Here is a 24,865-nt window from a genome sequence, read left to right on the forward strand (position 1 = left end):
CGATTGGGATATATAAAAAGGAACGTGGTATAAATTTGATTAGCTCTTCGAACGTTTTTATGATCAATAAGGATCTACAAAGGAAATTATTTCTTTACTCGCGTCGAAGAAAATTGTTCACACGAACGTCGAATTGGAGATATCGGAAGAAAAAATTTTAGAAGAGTGCTGCCAAAGAATCTAGATCTTGGGGGGGGGGTTGAGGATGATGAGGAGGTTAGCGAAAAAGAAAAAAAAAAAAAAGAGAGAGAGAAGAGAAAAATCCGGAGAAGTAAAAAAAAACAGACGAAGACGAATAATCAAGGTGAAAATGTGGAATCTCTGACCGAGACGACTTCGTTGAAAATCACTCGGAATCCCCGGCGCACCAGCTGAGAAAAAAGATGTGCGCGCCTTCGGGCGATGATACAGATTTTCATCGGAGGAAGTCGTTGCACTTTATGCTGAATGGGCAGTGAGTCAACAACCCGATCCCTTCTAAATGTGCGCCAGTGTATAAGTCTACACCTTTAACAGTGTCTTCTTCGACTCTCTGCATCTCTCTCTCTCTCTCTCTCTCTCTCACACATTCTCTTTTTCTCTCATCTATCTATCCATCTTTTGCCTTCGTCGACTTTGTCGTTCTTTTTGCGTCCAAGAAGAGAAAGAAGGAGAAGAATATAGACAGAGGGACAGAGACAAAGAGAGAGAGAGAGAGAGAGAGAGAGAGGAAAGAGAGGGTGGTGTAAAAGAGTGGGGAGAGAGAGGAAACGAGGTCTGGGAATCGCTTCATGCACTGCTAAGCACGAGCCTTCGCGTAATAACACGATCAGAGAACGACTCGTCTCATGCGTCCACGCACTTTTCCTACTAGCACAACTTCCCTCTACTCACAAAAACACACATATACAGAGAGAGAGAGAGAGAGAGAGAGAGAGAGAGAGAGAGAGAAGCAAACAAGCGCATGCACGTTCTTGCATAAATCCCGACATAATGCTCTCTCTCTCTCTCTCTCTCTCTCTCTCTCTCTCTCTCTCTCTCTCTCTCTCTCTCTCTCTCTCTCTCTCTCTCTTCCTCTCTCGCTTCTCTTTCTCTCTGTTCGGAGTTCTATTTTTATGTAAGCACATATCGAAGCAACGTGCACCAGCAGCCACCATCAAGTGCAAGACTTGAAAAAAAAAAAGCTAGAGAATAAACGGGAAAGGAGAAAGAGAAAGGGAGAGAAATGGGAGGTAGGAATAGGTGGGGGGGAAGAGAGAGAGAGAGAGAGAGAGAGAGAGAGAGAGAGAGAGAGAGAGAGAGAGAGAGAGAAAGAGAAAGAGAATATAAACGGAAGGTCGATATCTCGCGAGATTCTCGTTGACATAACGTTACTCGATGCCATAACATCGAGGAAAAAAAAAACAAAAAGAGAACCTGAAGGAGAGATCTTCGAAAGTAGATGACCTTCATCTAACGCAGACTTTTCAAAACGTGAGTTAAACGCGGTTAAACATTTCTTTTTTTTCTCTCTCTCTCTCTCTCTTTCTTTTTTTTCACGATCTCCCCTTCGCTAAAAGCGATTTTCTGCGATTTCATTCGAGCGTACGATGAGAACGAAAAAGAGCAAAAAGCGGTGAGAAAGGTAAGAGAGAGAAAGAGAAAAGAGAAGGAGAAGGAGGAGACGGAGGAGGAAGAGATGGAAGTGGTGGAGGAGGAGGAAGAGAAAGAAGGATAGAGAATGTTAGCTGCAGCACCTGTGCGTATCGCGAGCCACGTGGAAAATTCAAGCGTGCTTCCTTCCTTAGAACGATATTAACCGACTATGCGCTTGCTAAATCTCTTCGTGACGATCTTCAGGACGGTTGTGGTGGTAATTTCAGGGATGACATATACGTGAAAGAAAAAGATAGAGATAGAGAAAGAGAAAGGAGAGAGAGAGAGAGAGAGAGAGAAGGCATGCGAAATTGCACATTATTAAAAATGTCTTTCATTCAAGGATTATCTTTAATTGATTAATGAATGATGTAATACGATTTCGAGAGATGGGTAAAAAAAAAAGAAAAATAAAAAAGAAAGGAATAAATAAAGAAAAAAGCAGCTATAAATTCCAACGAACGAATTTATTGGCTATTTGACATTTTTAGCAGGATCTCAAGGCATTTCGTTCACAGATAATGTTTTTTTATGTTTATGCAGAATGATCCAACAATTAATACTGTCATTTCAAATACCCATGGGGCTATGTATTTTATTTGACGATCTTATAAGACGGAAAAAAAAAACAAGCTATTTTATATAAAATATTGGGTATAACGAACAGACAAGAAGTTTTAAATGAGAAAAAGAAGGATATAAAATAAAATAAAATAAAATAAAAAAAAATAAGTCCGTGTTCAAATAATTTTAGTATACAAAATGGATTTTTTTTTGTTCAATTCGTTATTAAAATGTCATATATTGAATAAAATTTTATGCAGTAGCTAAATGATATATTAACAAAAAAGAAAAACAAAAAAAAAACAAAAGATATAAAGATGTGATCAACCAAAAATATGTTTAAAAAACAAGATAAGATTCGATGAAGTTAAATGAAAGACGTAGATAAGGGAATCGTATTTTAATGAAAAACCATATAAATCGAAGAAATAGGAAAGCAGTTTGACCACGTTAAAAACGTTGAAAGAAGAAAAAAAATAAGAAGAAGAAGAAGAAGAAGAAGAAGAAGAAAGAAGAAGTAGAAGAACTGGTGGATTTGTCAAGGAGAATATATCAAAGTGGTCCAAGCAGGATGCTTCTCAGAATCTGTCGACTTTCGCTCTTCGAAAGCTTCAAGGTTCCGCGAGAAAACTTGAATCGACCTCGATTTATTCGTTCCCCGCTACTCTTTCTGCCGTCCTATCCGGACTAATCCTTCCTCACGTGGTTCGTGCCGGAAGGGTTCTAAAGCCTCGTTTTCACCAAGAGCGCGCATGTGCGAGAGACAGAGACAGAGATAGAGACAAAGAGAAAGAGAGAGAGAGAGAGAGAGAGAGAGATATTACGTCGCTGATAGGAATGTAAGGATCTCATTCTTTTCTTTCGTACAGCTGTTCTTGAAAGGAAAGCGCGTCTAATCGTAGTAGAGCAAGAAATTTTCAATCGTCTATCATACGATTGCAACAGAAAAGATTACAATGAAGCTTTTTATATATACATATATACATATATATATATATATGTGTGTGTGTGTGTATATATATATAAAAAAAAAAGTGACGTTCAGACGATTTGCGATTCATGTTTCGTAGAATCTAGCGAATGGAGAGAAGCATTTGCCGATATTATATATACATGCATACATAGATGTGAACAATTTGGTAACTCGTAAGAGATGAGTATGAATGTATTATATATATATATATATATATATATATATATATATATATATATATATGTACGTTGTCTATGAACCCGTGCGAATGTCGACAAAGTGGTTAGACATATATCGACCGTTCTATTTTCCGAATGGGTTTGGAAGTAGACGTCGAGAGACTGTCACTCTATGATTTATACGTTTGTCTGCGCCGCAGGACAAGGTCGTTCTTCGTTCTCCTTCTCTTCGTAGCTCCCTCTCACCCGCTCCTAAATTCCTTTGTCGTACGAATTCATCCGGTATATGCAAATATCTTTGATATCGCTTATTTTCGCTCGTGTCGAAAGGAAACTTACAGACTTATCTCTCCAAGGAAATATTTAATTAGATGTGATTTTTCTCTGTTCAGAAGAGAGAGAGAGAGATAGAGAGAGAGATAGAGAGAGAAAGAAAGAGAGAGAGAGAAATAAAGAAATAGAAAGAGATAAAGTTAATCGCCACGTTCATTGTAGTTTACGTCTATTACTCAAAAGGACGAGGACAAAAGAAAGAAAGGAGAAGATTTTCAAACGCATTTGCCAACGCATAATATTTATGTTATGTATATCTTTCTTTTCCATTCTTAAAGTACGCATAAATCGTCTAATTATATTTCTCTTTGACAATGACGCTGCTAACTGACGCGCACTTGCTACGAAACTATTGTCGTAATATTAATTACGGTTTATACGTTTCTAATAGTATTATCATAATAATCATAAATTCGTGCGATTAATTGCCATATGTACGATAATAATCGCTGGAATATTTCATCGTGAAAAATAATAAGGGGTAAGTAGGTAATTGCGTTAACTATGAACGTCAAGACCCCAATATACACACACACACACACATATATATATATATGTTCTTGGTATATAAGATCAAGACAATTTCTTTCTTTCTTTTTTCGTTCATACAATAACGATGCTTGTTTGTAAAACATGATAGATATTTCTAACATTTCATCGTTAGAATTTGATAAAACTATGTAATTTAATTAGTCCCTTCTTTCTCCATATAGATATCGTAATAATTGTTGAAATTTCAAACAATATTCGTTACTTTCTAAGCAGCACATCGTTTTTATATCGTGCGAATTAAAATTCACATCGACATAGGTAAACGTTTCAATAAAATTCTTCTTTTCGATCATTGACACGTCGCATAAATAATCACACACAGCATATTTGCAGATGTTCTATCCAACGATAGAGAATAAAATAAAATATCTATACAAATTATAAAGAAAAATGAAGAAATAAATAGACACTTACCTGTACATCAAAATGAGTTGTAGTGTCTTGTGGTTGAGGAGGGCCTTGCTGTTGTTGTTGTTGCTGAGAGGGTGGTGGAGCTTGCGGGGGTGGTGGCGCCTGCGCCCCAAAAAGTTGTGCCGCGTGAGAATGAGGATGTTGTAGATGATGCGTAGGTGGTGCCTGATGATGTTGAAGATGATGTGGTGGTGCAGGAGCAAACGCTGCCATAAAATGTTCCTCGCTTCCAACAACATCGACACCTGGTTTTAACAAAACTACACCACCACCGCCAGCACTCACTGCTAACGTTGCTGCAGCATTTTTTTGAAATTCTTCTTCACCCGGGGATGGTTGACGACTACCTGGTGTACGACTGAAAAAAAAAAAAAAAACAAAGAAAAATAAATAAATTAATAACGGAGAAAATTATACAATGATCAGTTTAATTGAAAACAAGATTTTTATTTTTATGAGAATTCATTAAAATAATCATCGATCGTATCATTAAAATAAGAAATATACGATAGAAGACCATGTATTTTCTATAAAAAGAGAATGACGTAGTTTCTCCAGATACTAAGAAACCCATCGTGGTAAATGTCAGGGACCGCATTGTTGCTTGTGACACGTGTAACATATTTTTCTACAAAAAAAAGAGAGAGAGAGAAAGAGAGAGAGAGAGAGAGAGAGAGAGAGAGAGAGAGAGAGAGAAGAAAAAAGAAGGAAATGTAGCTTTATAATTAATAATGCGCAAGAAACAAAGTACCATTTCCATAAACGCTCTGTTATTTATGATAAGAATAATTAAGCATGTTTTTTATCGAGTACAAGATTCCATTCTTAAAAAAGATAAGAAGAGGAAGAAGAAGAAGAAAGAAAGAATAGTAAAAAACAAGAAATAAAATCGAAGATTACAATGTGGTTGTTTTCGCATGATCGAGCCTTTGAATTTTAATTTCACGTTAAAATATAATCAGTTTTAAAATATTCCATCGTACTTGTAAAATTATTCTCTACAAATAACGGTACATTTAGCATAATTGCAAAGCAAATGACAGAACGTAATTACAAAGTTCGTCATCATCTTGTAATAATTAATTGGCAAGTAAATGACTAAATTAATAAAATATTCTATACATAAATTATTAAATAAAGACGAATAGAATAATATTAAATATGTATTATAAAAGAATACGAAAATTACGAGGGATTTAAATATTCTTAATCGATCGAAATACTCGTAAGCTTACGTATCGACTGAAAAGAAGAAAACTTATCGTACGGAAATGTCGGTAATGTTTTTTTTAAAGGAGTACTGACCCCGCCGTCGCAGATGGCGCTACCTAACGAAAAGAGACAACGATAGAGAACACGTGCGCGCGCGATACTGTCGACCGCGTGCAACCCCCCAACAAGCAAGCAGCATCAGCAGCACAAACAAGCAAAGCTTCCAATTTCCACGCCCTTGACAAGTACCCGTTATAACACTCTTCTTTCTTGGCGCGTCCGGCGAAACTGATAAATCTTCCCAAGTATGTGACACGTAAAAATAGTTATATATAATCAAGGCTATTCGTACATTATTAACAGTTTTAATTTTACTATACGTTTCTTCAGTTCACGTATCAATATATCTCAATATCGTTGATATTCATTCATTCACTTTTACACTTATTTCTTTCTATAGAATTATGAAAGTGTTCCAGGAAAACAAGTTCCTGCATTCTAAATACTTCAGTGACTTTCAAATGAAATCAATGAAATCAATGAAAGCCGAGTACACCCTACGAAAGTTTCTTTTCATTTCCATCGTTCAATACTCACTTGAAACCTTTATCATCATCGAGACCATTCTGTGATGCTAATCCATTTCCTTGTGGACCAGTATCATCCTTCGAACTATCAAAAGGACTAGCAGATCCTTTGTCTTTTTCCTTTTTATCTGTGTCCGTATTCTACATTGAATACAAAATATATATAAGTATAAATATATATACATATATAAATTTATTATTATTATATATATATATATAGATGTATATTTTTTATTTTAAAATAAACTAAAAAGACTTTATCATCATTTGCCAAGCTTACCAATCTAAGAGAGACCATTCGAGGTTCTAAATCTTTCGGTGTTGTGGGACTTGAACCAAGAACATATTCAACCATTTTAACTCCCAATCCACCCGTTTCACTAAAAAAAAATAAAAAAAAAATGAATAAATAAATAAACATAGTTTAATATAATAAAGTTTTTGAAATATCAAAAATTATATCACAATTAAATTTCAATGGTAATTAAATATTCTATTTTATCATTAAATCTCGTAACGTTTGACCAACCTGCTTCTAGGACTAAGAACTGTCCCAACTTCTGAAGTTTGATGATGATATCCGGTCCCAACACCCACACGTCTACCCGTACCCATTGATATTGGTTGTGACACTGCATGATCTAGAAAATTTAGAAGTCAAAAGAAAAAACAAAAGGAGATTAAAAAGATTATATATTGATATATACAAAAATTATTACATTTCTTGTTTAAAAACAATTTGTATTCAACAACGACAATAAAAAATTTAAAAAGGCATAACTTTGTAATCTTAAAAAGCATATATAAATTAGAACCTATAAGAAATGGCTGAGTAAAACGATTTCGATGATTCGGGGAATTGATTTGATATGATATAAAAAATTAGCAAAACCCTTCTTCCCCTAACAATGGAATGTTCGTTGATCGAAGGGAGACTCGAAAGGGTTTAAAAAAAAAATAAAAAAATAAAAAAGGTGGGAGAGGGTTGAAGATTCTCATAGGGTGGATCGGTAGGCACGTCCCTGGCGTTGTTGGGACATTGCCCCTATACCGCCGCCCTCGATGCCGATGCCGGGCGTCTGTCGCCATAGCAACAGCCGCGTTGCACCCATCCTCGTGAGGAGGCGGCGCACACGCAGGACCGTCTCGCATGTGCACGTTCAAGTCGCGGAATCAAGTGTTCAGTTTCGCAACACGCTGCCACTCTCGCGCGCCCCAACGTGCCAACGGTACCGAGAAGCGCGCCCGTCTTATTCTTCATCAGGTGTCTTAGTAGAGTTAGAAAGGACGCCAACAATATAGTGAAATTATTTCTTGTCGTAAAATGTAACGAAAGTGAAACCAACCAATCCTGGGAAAGGGAAAGGCTCTATTAATTTTAATCATAGATTTTGCAATCAATAATCAAACTCATTTTTCATATACCCATATGCTTTTTAAAGGTATATCGTCGCTAAATAAATATCAATCTTATTTAAATTCGACACCAATCGACCATTGGATCGATTAGAATTATCGATCGATCGAATACATAAATTAATATTTTTAAATACACATAAACACGTTGACGTTTTAGTGAGATAAGTATCAAGGAATAACAAGGATAAGATCGACAGAAAATATCATTTAAGTTGGGGTAACGAATGAAGGTAGCGAAATTTCAATGAATATTTGAGATGGTCCAACAAGTCGACACAGTATAGAATGAAATCATTTGAAATGTAACAACAAATGAAGGTATTAAAATTAGAATTAATATTTAATATGGTCCCCCAAATTGACAAAATCGGAGCATTTCAAATTTAACGAATGAAGATATTAAAATTAAAATGAATACTTGATATAGTCCAGATCGACAAGATCGATCATTTAAAATGCAACAAATGAAAATATGAAAATTATGGATGAATTACCTGAGGTGCTCCAAGTAGAATCTCGCCACATTTGGTGGTCTCCCAGGTGAAGTATCCCACCACCTTTTACGCCACCCTCGTCCTTGGAGCCGCCTTCGTCCACACCCCAGAGCTTTTTTGCCGAGGGAGCGATCTAAAACAAGAAAAAGGAAGTCATATAAGATTCTCAAGAGAGAGGTCAAAGATTGTACAAATTCAAAATTGATGCATATAAATAAATTGATGAAAACTACTAGATCAATACTTGTTTACATTTTACATATGTTCCTTTTTATTTTATATGTAAATATATAAATATATAAATACATATATATATACATTTTTCTTTTTTTGAAAATACAGTTTCAATAACACAAAATTGATTGAATATAACATTAATTTAATCATCGTATATTCATATAAATCGCACCTGTTCTAGGTAGTAACACGAAAAAATACAGAGATTCCATTCGGGACTCAACTATAGTTCCTCGCCGAGGGGCCGTTGCACCGCACAGATCCTAACCTCGCGCAACTTAAGATCCATGACGTAATAGAACGCGGTAAAAAGAGAATCGAGGAGAAGAGAAGCACGGAAAGACGCAGGAGGATCTCGGAATTCTGTATACAGGTGTATCCCGATACGTGTGTGCCGTGACAATGTTACGATATATAACATGAATAGTATATATACATATGTACATACATAGGTATGTACGTGATAGTTCAATGTAATATATTTCGAACGTACGAATGCATAGCTATGAACACGTGCTTTCATACATAAAAAAAACTTTTATTAAAAATAATACCTTCATATAATAATTATAATTATAAATATTACTATACTTTTGTATAGTACATCTTATAATATACTGTTAAACAAAGTTGAATAATTTTACGTGAACAAAAAAAAAAAAAAAAGAAAAAGAAAAAACTGGACGAAAAAGTCACTACTAAATGAAAAATCATATCCAAGATGCTAATCAGATTTTGTTCGTTAACTATGAATATTGTTTTAAACATATTAATCGTGAACTTAAAAAAAAAATTCATTTTACTATCATGCATATTAATATTATGAAAAAAAAAGTATAAAACAAAACGTCTAATGCAAAAGCCGAAAAGAGATAGTCCAGCTTGGTTCATGTTTGTTGTACGCGATAGGAGCCCATATCTCGTCCCTTTCGATCGATCATTTTTCCTGTGGGATTCTAACCGGTTTACAAAGCCGCATAACTCGTTCGATTTTTATCAAATCCTTCTATTTGTCAATCAATTCATCTCGAAAACGACGAAACGAATCGGTAACTTCGTTAAGTATATCGATAAATCAAACGATAAGGGACCGATGTTGTGAGGATACCGTTGGTAAATAAGAGGGAAAATAAAACAGAGAAAAAAAAAAAAACAAGAAAAAAGTGCAGTTCGTTGTAATTCAACATTCGAAAAACCTATCTCGATATTCAAAAGAGAAAAATCTGTGATACGTGATCTGAATTTAAAAAGAACGTTTTCATTCGGCGCAGACAAAACGAAAGAAATAAAGGGAGGAGAAAGAGAAAGAAAGAAATAGATAGAAAGATATATATATATATATATAGAGAGAGAGAGAGAGAGAGAGAGAGAGATCGAACGGTTTCGACGAAACGTTTCACATCGATCAAAACTTGTGAATATAATCTAAAGTAAGGAGAAGAGAGTAAGGGTAAGGCTCGGTCAGCCGGGGATGATATGCCGCGAGTATCGACCGCGACGCCGGCCGGTGGAGACGCTTTCCACATCGCGGCGTATGAGAGAGAGAGAGAGAGAGAGAGAGAGAGAGAGAGAGAGAGAGAGAGAGAGAGAGAGAGGGAGAGAAAGAGAATGACGGCAATATCCTCCTCCTCCTCCCTTGAAATCGTTTCTCCGTCGCGCTACCGTTCGCGTCGAAGGAGGACGGGGCGCTAGGACCCGCACCCTCCGTGCGACTGCTTCCCTGCCAGGCGCGTCCACCCACTAGAGAGAAAGAGAGAGAGAGAGAAACGTCGGGTACCCCCACCACTACGCGCCTAGCCGTCTACTCCCACCACCGCGACCACAGGCGGTCGGTCTTCCGACGCGCAGCGTGGACGTCGCTAAACAGCTACGGGGCCACCGACCCCTCCCCAGGCCCCCGGCCACGGGTCACGGCCACTGTCCGCGCGTTGGAGGAGCAACCACACGAAGGAAGCAAATTCCCTCCATCTCTTTCTTTCTTTCTCTCTCTTTTTTTTATCTATTGCGCATTGACTATAAATGTCTAAACACTCTATATCTCTTTCCATCGATATTAGTAATAATAAAAAAGAAAGCTCGTTTTTTTCTTTCCTTTTTTTCTTTTTTTTTTTTTTTTTTTTTTCTTTTTTTTTTACATATGCATACACCTTGATGAAATTCATTATGAAAATGATTAGTAATATTCATTTTGAAAGTAAGAAAACTCGTTATGGAAATGATATATGTCTGAAAAAGGAATCTCAATTACATTGATACTTATGTTTACATTATCCAAAATCTCATTTAAAGAGATTCGCATCACTCGATTTTGTAGCTTTTGAAATTTTTATTAGCCTAATCTAATGTACGTATATTTTATGAATTCATCGAAATTATTTTATGATCAATAGTCTCGTTGATATACATTAAGAATTTTACTATTGGTCAAATTTATAAATAGTAAAAAATCTAATTCACATCGATATTTATGTATCTCTTATAGATGACGATGATGACGATAATGATAATTGGAACTGAACATTTAAGATTATGTGAATTTTGACGTCATAGTGTTCGACAAATAAGAATTACTATGATAACAACGAGCACGCTGATGTCCTTGTCATACACATTCAGTGATAGGCTACGGAACGTGACCGATGCGTTTAGGTTCAACGACACGTGTACGTCACACCTGCATGTATCACTTCTCACAACTCTAGGAAATCAACGACAAATAAAATGACGTCATATATTATTTATTGTTATACACGGCTCGATAATACGTACTATATATTCTTCTTCTTCTTCTTTTTTTTTCTTTTTTGCTTTTTCTTATAAATATGAATTTCTTAATACTTATTTCAATATTATGAAATCAAATCAATATTATGGAATGTTAATACTCGTTTACGATACTAATCCTTTTTTGAATGATCGACTTCTAAGAATTCAGTTTAAACGATATAAATCTCATTTACTGATTGAGAAACTTACACGAAAACGAGATACTTTGGATACATTGGATACTTTGGATATTGATAACATTACAAAAGAATTCGATTAAACTTTTCGATTGTTTATGTAAATTTTACGTAAATTATTCGAAGAACACGATTTTCCTTTCTCTTCCCTTCTCTTATATCTTTTTCTATTTTTTCTTTTCTTTCTTTTTCTTTTTTAGTGACAGAAGCCAGATATAAAAATTATACAAATTACAAATCGTACATATTACAAAGATGTGAGTATACAAACGAAATAATAACAAATAGAATGAATGCTGATTCAAAATAATTTCATAGAAACAAAACTATGTATTTATGCATTAAAGTATAATTTAAATAGGATAAAAATCAACCAAAAATTTGCTAATTTTCTCATGTAAACTTAATTATTATGTATTCGTGTAATAGAAAACAAAAACATTTTTATTTAGTTATATATATATTACTCTATTATATATGTACATATATATATATATTCTCTTATTATATATGCATATATATAACTAAACTAAATGAAAATATATAACTAATATATATACACATTATATAATAGAAATTATATTAAATGATTATTAAAATATTATATTTTCCTTTCGTTGATTTAAATGTCTAGCTTTATGTAAAATAGAGAATGTAATATTCATTTGTGAAAAATGTTTATGATTCAAAAAAAATGTAAACAATAAATAAGAAAAGAATGTAACAGATAAGAAGCAGAAAATGACAAATTTGATTGATTCCCTATTATAATTATCTGCACTGCTCAATTTATTTTGATTGGAAATAAATTTTAACTATTTCTTCTTTTAGCAAATTACATTTTACATATTAAAAAAAAGAAAAATCAAAGAATAAAAGAAAAATATAGAAACCTGTTTACTTTAAGAGAAATTATATATCAATAGTGATAATAATTATAAATGCTATATAAAAAAAAAAGTAACTTTCATTTTTTTCTATCACGCGTACCTTAATAGCTTAATTAATTTCATTAAATATTAATGATGTTTAAAAGGAATTCTTTTCAAACGATGCATTGAAGATATGAAAAAGGTTTTAAAGAATATATATATATATATATATATATATATATATATATATATATATATATATATATATATATATATATATGAACAAAAATTATTTTAAACCTATATAAAATGTGTATTAATTAATTTTATAACAAATTGTATATTAAATTGAAGACTTTATATTTGTATGCATTATATTAAGTATTGTATTACATTAAATTTTATATTGAGTAAATAAATAAATAAATAAATAAATAAATCGAGCGATCAGCATAATAATCAGTAAAATCATAATAATTGCTTTTATCGAATACAAATGAATTAAACTTTGGACATATTTCTTTCGATATAATCTATATTTACATAGATTCTAATCACAATGTACACAGAAATTCGTTCCGTTCGAAAGTACATATGAGAAAAAAAAAAAAAAAAAAAGAAAAAGAAAAAACTAAAATCTTTAAAACGCTAGAAAAGTCGATAGTACGAAGATGGGCGAAAACATAATTTAAACTCGGTAGCTTTTATTATTATCGTGAATTTTAGTCCTCGATACTTTTATTTCGGGTGTTTACTATGCATAAAAAATAAAAAGGTAAACATTTGTTGAGTCGCGTATTTATTCTTGTCTCAGAAGGAACGAAACGGAAAAGGGAAAAAAATGAATGTAAACAAAGTTAAAAAGGCAGATTTGGTGGAGGATAAATAATCCCGACGCAAATGTAAAAAAGAAAAAAAAAAAAAAAAGAGAAAAAGAAGAAAAAAAGCGAAAATAAAGAAAGAAAGAAAAGACCGATGAGAATTGGCGAAGAGCGCGTGTTTCGACACTTCCATGCGCCGTGCGACATGGCACTGCGACTAGAACGACCATAACCTAAAAAAAAAAGAACGCGGCTACTACTACTCGTGGACGCGTCTTGGCGATAAGCATTTTGACGTTTCCTCCTTTTCATTACGAATACGAATACAAATACGATTGATAAGAGCAGAGAAAAAAAGAATGAGAGAGCGGGGAAGGGGGAGATGAGAGGAATAAAGAAAAAGGATAAGAGATCACATCGTCGTTGGATGTAAATACCATATCGGCTCCCAGATCCTTCATGTCGCAGTAAAGAAAGAGATCCCCCGGTGGTTTCATCCAGTCGCCTGTGCTTGTGCCTGCACCCTGGCCGTATCCTACTCCGAAACTCTCCACCGTCTCCGACGTAAGCAGAACTCGTTGCGTCGTCACTACCACCGCCGTCGTCGTTGGATTCGCCGTTAACCCCGTTTCGTTGTAGCACAAACAAACGCGCGCCGGACGAGAAGAAACTCGACGCGGCGCACTCTCTCACATGCACTGCTCGATCGATGGGAGAGAGGGGAAGGAGGGAGAAGAAGGAAGGATATATTTTTTCGAGACGAGACGAAGTGATGAAGGTGGTGGTGGTAGTAGTGGTGGTGGTGGAGGAGGTGGATGAGGAATAGGAGGAGGTGATGATGGAAGGGGAGGGGGAGGAGGAGGAAGAGAAGAAGCAGGTGATGGTGGAGACGCTGGAGGTTCCGTAGCACGCGCGAGAAACGAAGACTCTAGCGTAAAAGGGCGGCCCCCCTCCCGTTGCGTCCAATAACTTTTACGAAGAGAGAACGAGAAAGGGTGGATGATGCCGGCTGATCCAACTCGCACTACGCCACCTTCTATCCTGCAGCACTGCTTTTCTTCTCTTTCTTCCTTCCTTTTCTCTTCCGTTTCGTACGTTTCCTTTTTCTCTTCCTTCCTCGAGGACAAGAACAAACAAGGACGAGAACAAGCACGTTCCGTATCTCTTCGACACCGGCAAGCCAGCCGATGAGCGACTTAGTGACGTGAAACGGTACGAGAAAAAGACACACACGCGCGCACTCTCTCTCTCACATCACACACATACACACACACACGCGCGCGCGCACATACACACACGGAGGGAGAGAGAGAGAGAGAGAGAAAGACAGAAGGAAGGGGGGAAAGAGACAGGAGCGAGAGACGGCGAATCCTTGGGTCCGCCCGTTCAACGATTCGACACCTTCGGTATACCGATGCTACCGCCGCTATCTAAACGTAGTTCCGCGCTCGTTCTTCCTCGTCTTCTTCTTCGTTCTACACCACCGCCACCGCAACTTTCTTTTCCTCTTCTTCTTCTTCTTCCTCCTCTTCCTCCTCCACCTCCGGCACTTTCTTCTTTCTATTCCTTTTCTTCTTGTTCACCTCCAATGCCTTTCTCCTCTCGCACACTTTGCACACTATTTTACACTACGCGAATACGCGTTTTATTTCCAGGGATATGATTTGCGAATCGATCGCAACGAGTTTACTGAACAGCTTCACGTCCGTCCTAGCATGTCGCGGAGAATGCGCGTCGTCTTTTGAGCGTCGGGGTAACGTTCGGCGCCGTTGGAACTATTAAGAATAGCTTTGACACCCCTCGTTTTCTCGAAAATTTCTTGTTCGACCGGCCTCTCTGCGCTACTGGACGAGACGAACTGATCGTCTAAATGAAACAAAGAACGACGCGCGACCGTAGCGCTCTCTGGCGTTGACGGTAAACGACAATATCTCTTTCTTCACCCCACTATTTGCGAGTACCACGCGCGACTACTCGCTTTGACCAATCAACGAATTTTCAAGAAAATTCGCGCCTATCCTTCATCCAAACAGATTCGTTATGCCATTCTTTTGAACCTCACGTGCCCTCTCATGGCAAATCCAAGAAAGTTTGACCGCGTGGACAAACTCGGACTAACGAGTCCGAATTTATTTTTTTTTTCTTTTTTTTTTTCGAAAAAAAAAAAAAATGCGAAATGCAAATTCAAGGATATACGCTCGTTAATGCATAGAAAGATTATTGATATTGTTGCAACGAAATATGACGGATCTATCGTATTCTATAACATTAAAAGAAAAAGAAATGGCCTAAGTTACAATATTGAAATAATAATCGTGTCAACATGATATTCACGGCAAAACTGTTAAACAAAATGATAAAAGATGTCTTATACTTTATATTGACAAACTTAATAAGTATTTCATCAGCAATATTAAAATGATGTTTAATGTTTAAACGTAATTATCTTCATATCAAAAACTTGCATCCACGAATTTCCACGTATGATTAAGAAACCGCCAAAAATTAAGCATTCTGTCTTTTTTTAACGAAAAATGGCGCGCGAAATACGAATTGATAGTTGAAATTTGAGAATGCGATCGAATTCTTGCTTAAGCGATAACAATTTTTGCTTAAGTAGATAATATTTATCATAGTCACTTTTTGAAGTATAGACAACCAATGACTGAATTTTAACCTTGACACGATTTCCGCAAGATTTGCCTTGTCCATGACAAGCTATGTCAACCATAACCTAAATCGATTCATTTATGGTTGAATATACTTAAAATTTTTAATCTTCGAATTATTCATGATAGACATTCTTACAAGAATCCTTCAATTTCAAAATTAAGAGTATTGTTTACAATTGATTATAAATATGTTATCTATTGCCAGATTGCTCAATATTAGGACTATAAAAACTATATTATCAGTTTATAATATTAACCATAATAATATATTTGTAATAGATCAGTAGTTTCAAGAATATGAAAATAGTGTATTTAAATACACGCTCTTAATGAAAGTAAATAATTGTAGAAAATAATCATATGTATATATTTAATGGTGCAAATAAATCATGATACCATGTCAAATGATATATGAATTCATGCATAAGTTGAAGAGTTCAAATTAATTTATGTGTAATATAATAAAATAACATCTATAAAGTATGATAAAGACGAAATTTGTATAATTTATGATAAATATATAATAAATCAATAAACAATATTAATTATAGCCATTTTCGCTAAATTATAACTTTTAATTAAATTATTATACCTTAATTGGTTTGCACTATAGAGTATTTGTGAATTAAAAATATATATTAAAATTAAACTTTATCTACACTTCTATAAAATTAGATTTCTCTTAATCATTATGATATAATGATTTATATAAGATTAATTTTTATCGCTACAATGTACTCACCTGTCCATTTCTGAATTGCTGCTGCTGCTGCTGTTGTTGATGGTGAAAAAGTGCAACTTGTTGCTGGGCTGTCATTTGATTGTTAAGGTAAACCAAATGCTCTGCTCCAGGAGCTCCACTCTACAAATATATAAAATATATATATGTATATAATAGTTAATAAATATTCGTATAAATAATTCATTAAAATTATACCAATAACATATAAGAAAATTAATAACATTTATTAATCATACATAATGTAATTACCTTAAGCTGCATAGGATGAATCTCATATGGTAAATGTATGTTATTCATTGTTTGTAAACCCAATTGTTGTGGTTGACTTTGTTGTGGTATACTGAGTTTAGTCATGGGATATTTCCATTTCTCTTGATTCTGAAATAATTTCAAACATTATATATTTTTTATTATTTATCTTTCATTGTAGCGAAACCATTCATGATTTACTTACATTATCGACAATAGTATCGTCCGCTAACGTCCATGTTCTTGGAGTTTGTTTTGTTTGGAAATTTGCAGATTGTGCATTAAATTCTGGTTCCGTAGGTCGTTGAAATACATATCCAACCATCGCATCATCTTGAGTTCTACTAGCTCCAATCTGATGAGCCTGACCAGGTTGTATTCGCATACTATCACCACCAGCCATTGCTTGGCCACACTGTTCTGCATCCTTTTAACAATAAATATTACCACGGTTATGACAATGACACTTATTAAATATATATATAATATATCAGAACTTAAACTGAAGATATTACTACTGAACATATATTTTCTCCAAACTTATTTATTATTGTGTTATAAATCAAAAATATATCTTAATAATTATCAAAAAAGTTTTTAAACATATATATATGATTCTTTCTTGAAGAATACAAATTACTTATTCATCTAATGCATTAATTTAGTCAAATATTTAGAAACCATATAACATTTTAATATTGCATCTTTCCATTTTGAACACAATTAATATAATTTTATATTATTACAACAATAATCTAATACTATGCCATGTACTAACAACTTTGTTAATCAAAGTATCAACAGTGACTCACTCATCTCAAACGATCGATCATTAATTTGAATCCGCTTATATTTATAAATTGTATGAATAAAAAATTGCGGAAAAATGATTTGGGTTTTCATTATCCTATTCTGATTGGAACAGAAGAAGGCATTAAATATAAAGAAGGTTAAGTAAAAAAGAGAGAAAGAGAAAAAAGAGAGAGAGAGAGAGAGAGAGAGAGAGAGAGACAGAGAGACAGAGAAAGAGAGAGAAAGCAAAAAGATAAAGAGTCGAAGGAAAGGGAGAGAAAGAGATAGAAAGAGAGAAAAAGAGATAGGCAGTCAGACAGAGGAAATAAAGAGGAAGAAGGGCAATAAGAGAAAATAATAGAAACAAAGAGAAAAAAATTGTTTTCTTACCGTGGGTATGTGACCGTTCGCTGAAGGATGATGCAGTTGTATTGAAGGTGCCGGTTCACCGCCGGCGCCAGCGGTGCTCGCACCGAGCCACTTCATCGTCCTGTCAAACCCGCAGCAGCCGTTCTTCCGCAGGCACACACACGCGCCGTACGAATGATATAGTATAAGACGAGCGAATGAGCGAGCGAGCGAGCGAGCGAGCCAACGAACGAACGAACGAACGAACGAACGAACGAACGAACGTACGTACGTACGTACTTACGTACGACCGACCGACCGACCGAGCGAACGAACGAGCGAACGTGCGAACGAATGAGCGAGCGAGTAAATGCACACAAGCGAGCGTCCGTAAATCGAAAGGTTAGGCCCGCAACGAAGAACCGGCGTTTGGGCGAACCACGCACGATGGTGATCTCTCTTCAATGTCCGCTACGTTTCTGCCGCAATAACATGTTCCACGCGTGGCGCGTTAAATGTGTGACATCTCTCTTTTTCTATCTCTCTCCCTCTCCCTTTCTCTTTCCTGTCATTTCCACAACAACGACAACGGCGACAATAACGATGACGATGTCGACGACTATAACTACGACTACGACGACGAGGACGATAATGATGACGATGACAAAAACGACAACTATGACAACAACAGCGACTATGCAACACGGACGATGATACAACGAGGACGATCGACAAGAAAGGAACAACTCCAAGGGCGATATATTTACGATCGCTTGCTGAACGCGAGCGAACGCCAGCCACCGCAGCCAGCAATGGCAGCTGCTGCTCTTTTGTGGCGCGCGCTTACTGCCGGATTTTTTGACAACATCGACAGAGACGCGATGCACGAACGATTGAAGTCGAGAGAGAAAGATTGTATCGTAAACGTAAGCGCTGTTCTGTGTATGAATATATATATATATATATATATATATATGTATGTATGTATATAATATATATATATATATGTGAATACCAAGAACGCGTAATATACACACGCACAAACAACGAAGAATACACAACAGCCCAGATAGAGAATTGGAAAAGAGAAAAGAGGGGATATATAAAAGCGAGGACCTAAGTGTAATACACGCGGATTCAGCTTTAGTTATCTGGGAAAAGTTTCAGGTAACGAATATGACCGTTAATAGCAGTGACGACAACGATGACGGCAATATAACCTCTGCTTGGTCGAAATGAAAAAAATTCTTCGATCGGAAGGAAAGGTAAAAGATAGAGGCAGAGGAGAGAAAAAAAGAGGACAGAAGGATGATGGAAAATTCCTAAACTAATCTGAAACTATACAATTTTTCGCTCGGGAAGGCGATTTACTTAAAACTTGAAAAAACAATTAGAGAAAGAAAAAGAGAGAGAGGGCGGAGGGAGAAAGAGAGAGAAAAGCGAAGGGGAAACACGATAAGATGAGGTAGAAGGCCAAAGAAAAGTTAAATAAAAATCGTATCCTCCATTCGTCGCCGTGATCGAATATAATAATACTAATCCCAACTCGAAATAATAGAAGGGAGAGAGAGGGAGAGAGAGACGAGGATGAGATGATTTATTGTATATTTTATATTATACGAAGACTTGATTCGTTATTTTTTTTCTGTTCTTTTTCTTTTGTATATGCTCTATGTGTGTGTATGTATATATGTATGTATGCGTATGTGTGTGTGTGTGTGCGTGCGCGCGTACGCGCGTGTATGTTAATTTTTACCTCGGCGGGAAAGGATCTATAGCAAAGCAGTCAGCCTTCGATATAAATACATAAATGCAAGAATCGTTCCGAAGAAAACTTGATCGATTTGTTCTTTCCTTCTAACCTATTTTCCGTTTCCCCTTTCGTATCGCGTGCGTTCTTCACTTATAACAGATTTCGTTAAAAACTAAGGCTTAAAATACACTATTCACAGGTATGTACAGCGAGGCACAGCACACGACGTCCGTACACCGGCGTACGCGTATTTCGCGCGCAAGGATCCTGCGCGATTTCAGGGTAAGTGGAAGAACAGTACGGGGTGAGGGGAAGAAGGGCGGATTTCCGTGTTCAAAAAGCTCTCTTTGTCGAGTAAAGAAACAATGTGTGTAATCACCTTTAATTTTTCTCTTTCCTTTTATACTTATCACGATTTTTCATTTATTTTTTTTCTCCTTCGTTAATTATAAAATATATTTTCTCTTTATTTACTATTTTATTATCAAATAATTTTATATTGATTGTACGTTATATCTTATGTTTTATATCAATAGGAATCATTTTAGTAATATATATACATATATATGTCTTAACCATCTTAAGAAAAATACAAGATTGCGATTCTCAATGTTTTCTTTCGCTTTTATATATACGTTTAGCGTTCACCAATCATTATACTTCTTTAAGAATGCTATAATTTTATTGGTTGTTTTTAGACGAATGAAATACACTGAGGTATGTTCCTTTTACGAATTTATAATAGATCATTCGTTTTTCTGATTCGCTGATTGGTTGATGCAATTAAATGATCACAAAATTAATAGAGATTATATAAAACTACACGTGTTAATAACTATAGAATATTTAATAACATTGGTTGTATAACATTTTTATTTTATAACACAATTGCCAATAAAAATAACATTTGAAGTTTTCATAAATTTTTCTAAAAAATAAACGTTACAAAAATTGTAGTAATTATTATGCTAAGGCTTATTAGAAAATTGATTCTAAAGTTATTTATAAAACATTTTGTAGTGATAATTCTTATCTATAGTCCTAATAATTATTGATACAAAACATTAACAACTTCTATAAAAAAAACATTAAAATAATAAATAACATAAATGACTAGTAACTAATTATGCATTCCAAAGTCGAGTCATTTTCAATGTTAAAAAAACAGTTATTTAACGATATTAGTGAATCACATTTAATCTGTAGAATCTACTAAAAACGATGAAAATAACATATGATATAAAGTAATGGCGCTGTCATGCACGCAAAAGCGGAAGTAATTATACTATGATAGGGCTACTACCCATTTGATCTTAAAATTGTAAGTTCTACATTTGATTGATTTTTTAAATAACGATTATGTGATAAGCATAATCTATAATAATCAAAATTTTTTATGTGATAATGTAACGAGAATACATTCTAATGTTTATGGCGAATTGCTTACCTTAAGTATTCAATATATCTATACAGTATTATGATTTTTTATATTATGTGTGATATTTATTGCGTATCAACAGAAAGATAATAAATAATTGATAATTATCTTGGCACAGAGTAAAAGACACATTAATGAAAATATTTAATTCTGTTTGTGTGAACATGTATTTATATAAAAATTTTCTTTTAAAAAAATAGTAAATATTATCAATTGATAATGAAAATGGTATAATATAAATGTATGTAATATAATAATTATTTCTAATTTTGATAGATAATTCAAGTTAAATATAATTACAGATGTGATGAAATGCAATAAATGGAAGATTTTCATTCCAATCATTTAGAATGGCAACATTTTGGTCAGGGAGACCTGGATGGCTAGGGAAATTAGGAATAGCTTTGCTAGCTACATGGCTTTTAATATTAATTATATCAGTTCTACATGTCTTCAAAACAAATTCGATATCGTCACAAGATGGAAATCCTACGAATAAAGAAAATGCTCAACGTTTAGCACAAATGATTAATGATTTTGAGATTCTTAAGAAGCAAAATGACGGTCTAAAAAATATTATATTAAGGTATATATTAAATATATATATATATATCTATATATTATATTATAACAGTTTTATATTATGTAAATCAATATAATTTTTAGGGATGGAGTAAAATCTATACAAGGGGATCATTTGGGCTCTGTTCAAGAAAGAGCCGATAGAGCTTCAATTTATTATGATCTATTAGATCAGCATGTTGGATCTAAACATATACCTTCATTAGAATATGAAGAATTACGTCGTAGAATAAGAAATAATGTACAGGAAATGTGGTATATACTTTATTTTTAAGAGAAAAAAAATTTAATTTAATTGATTAACATTGTTGTAATAATGTTTTTTACTTTACTGCTTTATAGGTATTACATGAGTGCTGAATTAACAAAATTCAAAAAGCACCTAGATGAATTTACTCTTGAACAAAAAGAAAAAGAAGTTCAAGATGCTGTAAGTAACATTTGGGAACATAAGAAGTCTCTTATTATGGATTTAGATAGATTAACAAAAGCTGATGGTTATAATGACTGGCGGAAAAAAGAGGCAAAAGAATTATCGGATCTTGTCCAAAGTCGATTTAGGTAAGGTAGAATACTGTTTCAAATATTTCTACTGAAACTATAATGCATTTAATATATATTTTTTTTATGGAGGTATCTACAAAATCCTACTGATTGTAATAAAGCAAAGAAGTTAATATGCAGTTTAAATAAAGGCTGTGGTTTTGGTTGCCAAGTAAGTTGTGATAAAAAACAAAGTAAAACCATAGTATTTGAATATATATGTGACAAACGATTTAATTACAGATACATCATATCACTTATTGCTTTTTGGTCGCTTATGGAACGGAACGAACGCTTGTAATCAAATCAAAAGGTTGGAGATATCGTAAAGAAGGTTGGGAATCAGTTTTTAAACCTCTTAGTGATACATGTTTATCTACAAATGGTGTATCTCATGCTAATTGGCCTGGTGATCCTTCTAAGCAAGTTATTTCCTTGCCAATCGTGGATAATGTTTATCCTAAACCAAAATTTCAACCTCCCAGTGTACCAGCAGATATAGCAGAAAGGTTGAAGAAGCTTCATGGTCATCCATTAGTTTGGTGGGTTGGACAGGTGTTAAAATACTTGATGCGGCCTCAGGATAGTATGCAAAAAGTATTAGATAATGCTAAGGAAAAATTAGGTTTCAAAAAACCTATTGTTGGCGTTCATGTTCGTAGAACCGATAAAGTCGGTACTGAAGCAGCATATCATGATATAGATGAATATATGACTAAGGTAGATCAATATTTTGATGAACTCGAGACAAAGCCAGATGTAAAACGAGTATTTTTGGCTAGTGATGACCCAAAAGTAATTACAACAGCAAGAAATCGCTATCCTAATTATAAAATTATTGGTGATCCAGAAATAGCTGAGACAGCATCAGTATCAAAACGTTATTCAGATTCATCTTTACAAGGAATAATTATAGATATACATCTTTTATCCTTATGTGATTATCTAGTGTGTACATTTAGTTCACAAGTATGTAGAGTTGCATATGAATTAATGCAAACTTATTACCCAGATGCATACAATAAGTTTGCATCATTGGATGATATTTACTATTACGGTGGACAAAATTCACATCCTCATGTAGCTATTTTGGATCATAAACCGAGAAAGAATGGCGAATTGGAATTGAAGACCGGTGATTTAATTGAAGTTTATGGAAACCATTGGGATGGTTATTCCAAAGGGTATAACACCAGAACTAGTATGACAGGACTATTTCCTAGTTTTAAAGTAAAAAATCCTGTTGATGCTGTTGACTTTCCAAAATATCCAGATATAATGTTACATGAAAATAAAAATAATTAAGAGATCACATTTTGGTAATAACCAAATAATTAGATATAAATAATTTTATTAGATTTTATTAATTGCTTGCAGAGAATTGTAGTTTACTCTTTTAATTAAATTATATTATAAAAAAAGATAGTATGACTCATGATGTATATATTTTGCTATTTACAACTGAGAAGAGTCAGTTATTGTATATTCTATATATGTACGAATTGGGATAAAGAAAAATTTATTATATTTACTTATGTGCAATCACTGCTGCAAATGAATGTATTTATGAAAGTTATAAAATATAATTGTACACATTAATAAATTATTACTGTATACAATTATATGATCATTACAACTGACAATATAGAAAAAAAAATACGATAAGTTAAATGAATTGTAAAAAAAATCTTACAATATAAAACAAAGTTATTTAAAAAAAAAAAAAAAAGAAAAAAAAAGAAAAAAAAATGTTTGAAGCAAACATTATGTAGCAAGCAGTGTACAGAAAACTTTGTTATAATTTTATTGATATAGAAAAGCATGATTGTTAATTTCATCAGAGGTTTAAGTAGCATTTGTTATATATTATATATTAATTTTTTCTAGTGAAAAAAGAAAATATATTCATCCCACTTCTTATAAGCAACAAAAGTGTAATAATAATTGAAAGTCTATAGGAAATTATAAAACAAACAATACATTGTGCAATATGTTCATGCAAGGTATTGAATCGACAACCTAATGATAAGGTACACTACCACATGGAAAAAATTTTATCTGTGGTCAGTTCGTATGTTGTATCAATATTTGTAAATAAAATTAAATGCCATCTTTATAGAACCTTCTTTAACGTTATATCTTGTATCGTTTTTTAGCAATTTATATTAAAATAGTCACAATGTCGTAACAATATGTACAATTCATGTATTACATGATTCATATGTCTATTAAAACTAATTTCTAAGTATTATTTTAAACATAGATGATCTTTTGAAATTGATAATATTAAATGCTTTTTATAAAAAACAAGTTAAATAGTTAATGTACACGAACATCGAGCTGAGCCATAGAGGCCTATTTGTATTTAGGATTATGCGCGCGTGCACACAAACCCTATATATATTGTAATATATTTTATATTATATACCAATCATTAATAACATTTGTTATATTATTATAAGATTCAATTTGATTTTTAATAAATATTTAAGCTTTGAGAGGATATTTTATAAAT

General features: G+C 33.9%; 2 protein-coding genes across 7 annotated transcripts in view; one reads left to right on the plus strand and one right to left on the minus strand.

The window, feature by feature from the left end:
- Positions 1–18,980, minus strand: part of LOC124428641 (maternal protein pumilio) — a 65,013-nt gene extending 46,033 nt beyond the window's left edge. Inside the window, exons 1-9 of one of the 3 annotated variants that reach the window (XM_046972933.1) lie at positions 18,077–18,980; positions 17,100–17,321; positions 16,895–17,023; positions 16,646–16,765; positions 8,339–8,471; positions 6,955–7,066; positions 6,706–6,805; positions 6,436–6,566; positions 4,630–4,984 (exon numbers count right to left, since the gene is read on the minus strand). In XM_046972933.1, coding sequence (XP_046828889.1) covers positions 4,630–4,984; positions 6,436–6,566; positions 6,706–6,805; positions 6,955–7,066; positions 8,339–8,471; positions 16,646–16,765; positions 16,895–17,023; positions 17,100–17,321; positions 18,077–18,172 — 1,398 coding nt within the window. In that variant the 5' untranslated portion in view covers positions 18,173–18,980. Of the gene's footprint in view, positions 1–4,629; positions 4,985–6,435; positions 6,567–6,705; positions 6,806–6,954; positions 7,067–8,338; positions 8,472–13,668; positions 15,291–16,645; positions 16,766–16,894; positions 17,024–17,099; positions 17,322–18,076 lie in introns of those variants that run through there. The other 2 variants (XM_046972926.1, XM_046972942.1) reach the window with 2 other exon arrangements.
- Positions 18,981–19,087: 107 nt separating this feature from the next.
- Positions 19,088–24,853, plus strand: LOC124428659 (alpha-(1,6)-fucosyltransferase). Of its 4 annotated transcripts, XM_046973002.1 has the most exons (7): positions 19,088–19,299; positions 19,987–20,069; positions 21,528–21,811; positions 21,892–22,062; positions 22,150–22,368; positions 22,441–22,522; positions 22,594–24,853. In XM_046973002.1, the coding sequence occupies exons 3-7, from the start codon at positions 21,576–21,578 to the stop codon at positions 23,653–23,655; spliced, it is 1,770 nt and encodes a 589-aa protein (XP_046828958.1). In that variant the 5' UTR covers positions 19,088–19,299; positions 19,987–20,069; positions 21,528–21,575; the 3' UTR covers positions 23,656–24,853. The 4 variants fall into 4 exon arrangements, with proteins under 4 accessions (XP_046828958.1, XP_046828927.1, XP_046828937.1 ...); XM_046972971.1 differs by lacking the exons at positions 19,088–19,299; positions 19,987–20,069 and adding an exon at positions 20,771–21,108; XM_046972981.1 differs by lacking the exons at positions 19,088–19,299; positions 19,987–20,069 and adding an exon at positions 21,142–21,466.
- Positions 24,854–24,865: the final 12 nt, after the last annotated feature.

The sequence above is a fragment of the Vespa crabro genome, chromosome 1 (genome assembly GCF_910589235.1).
Source record: "Vespa crabro chromosome 1, iyVesCrab1.2, whole genome shotgun sequence".
NCBI classification, from domain to species: domain Eukaryota; kingdom Metazoa; phylum Arthropoda; class Insecta; order Hymenoptera; family Vespidae; genus Vespa; species Vespa crabro.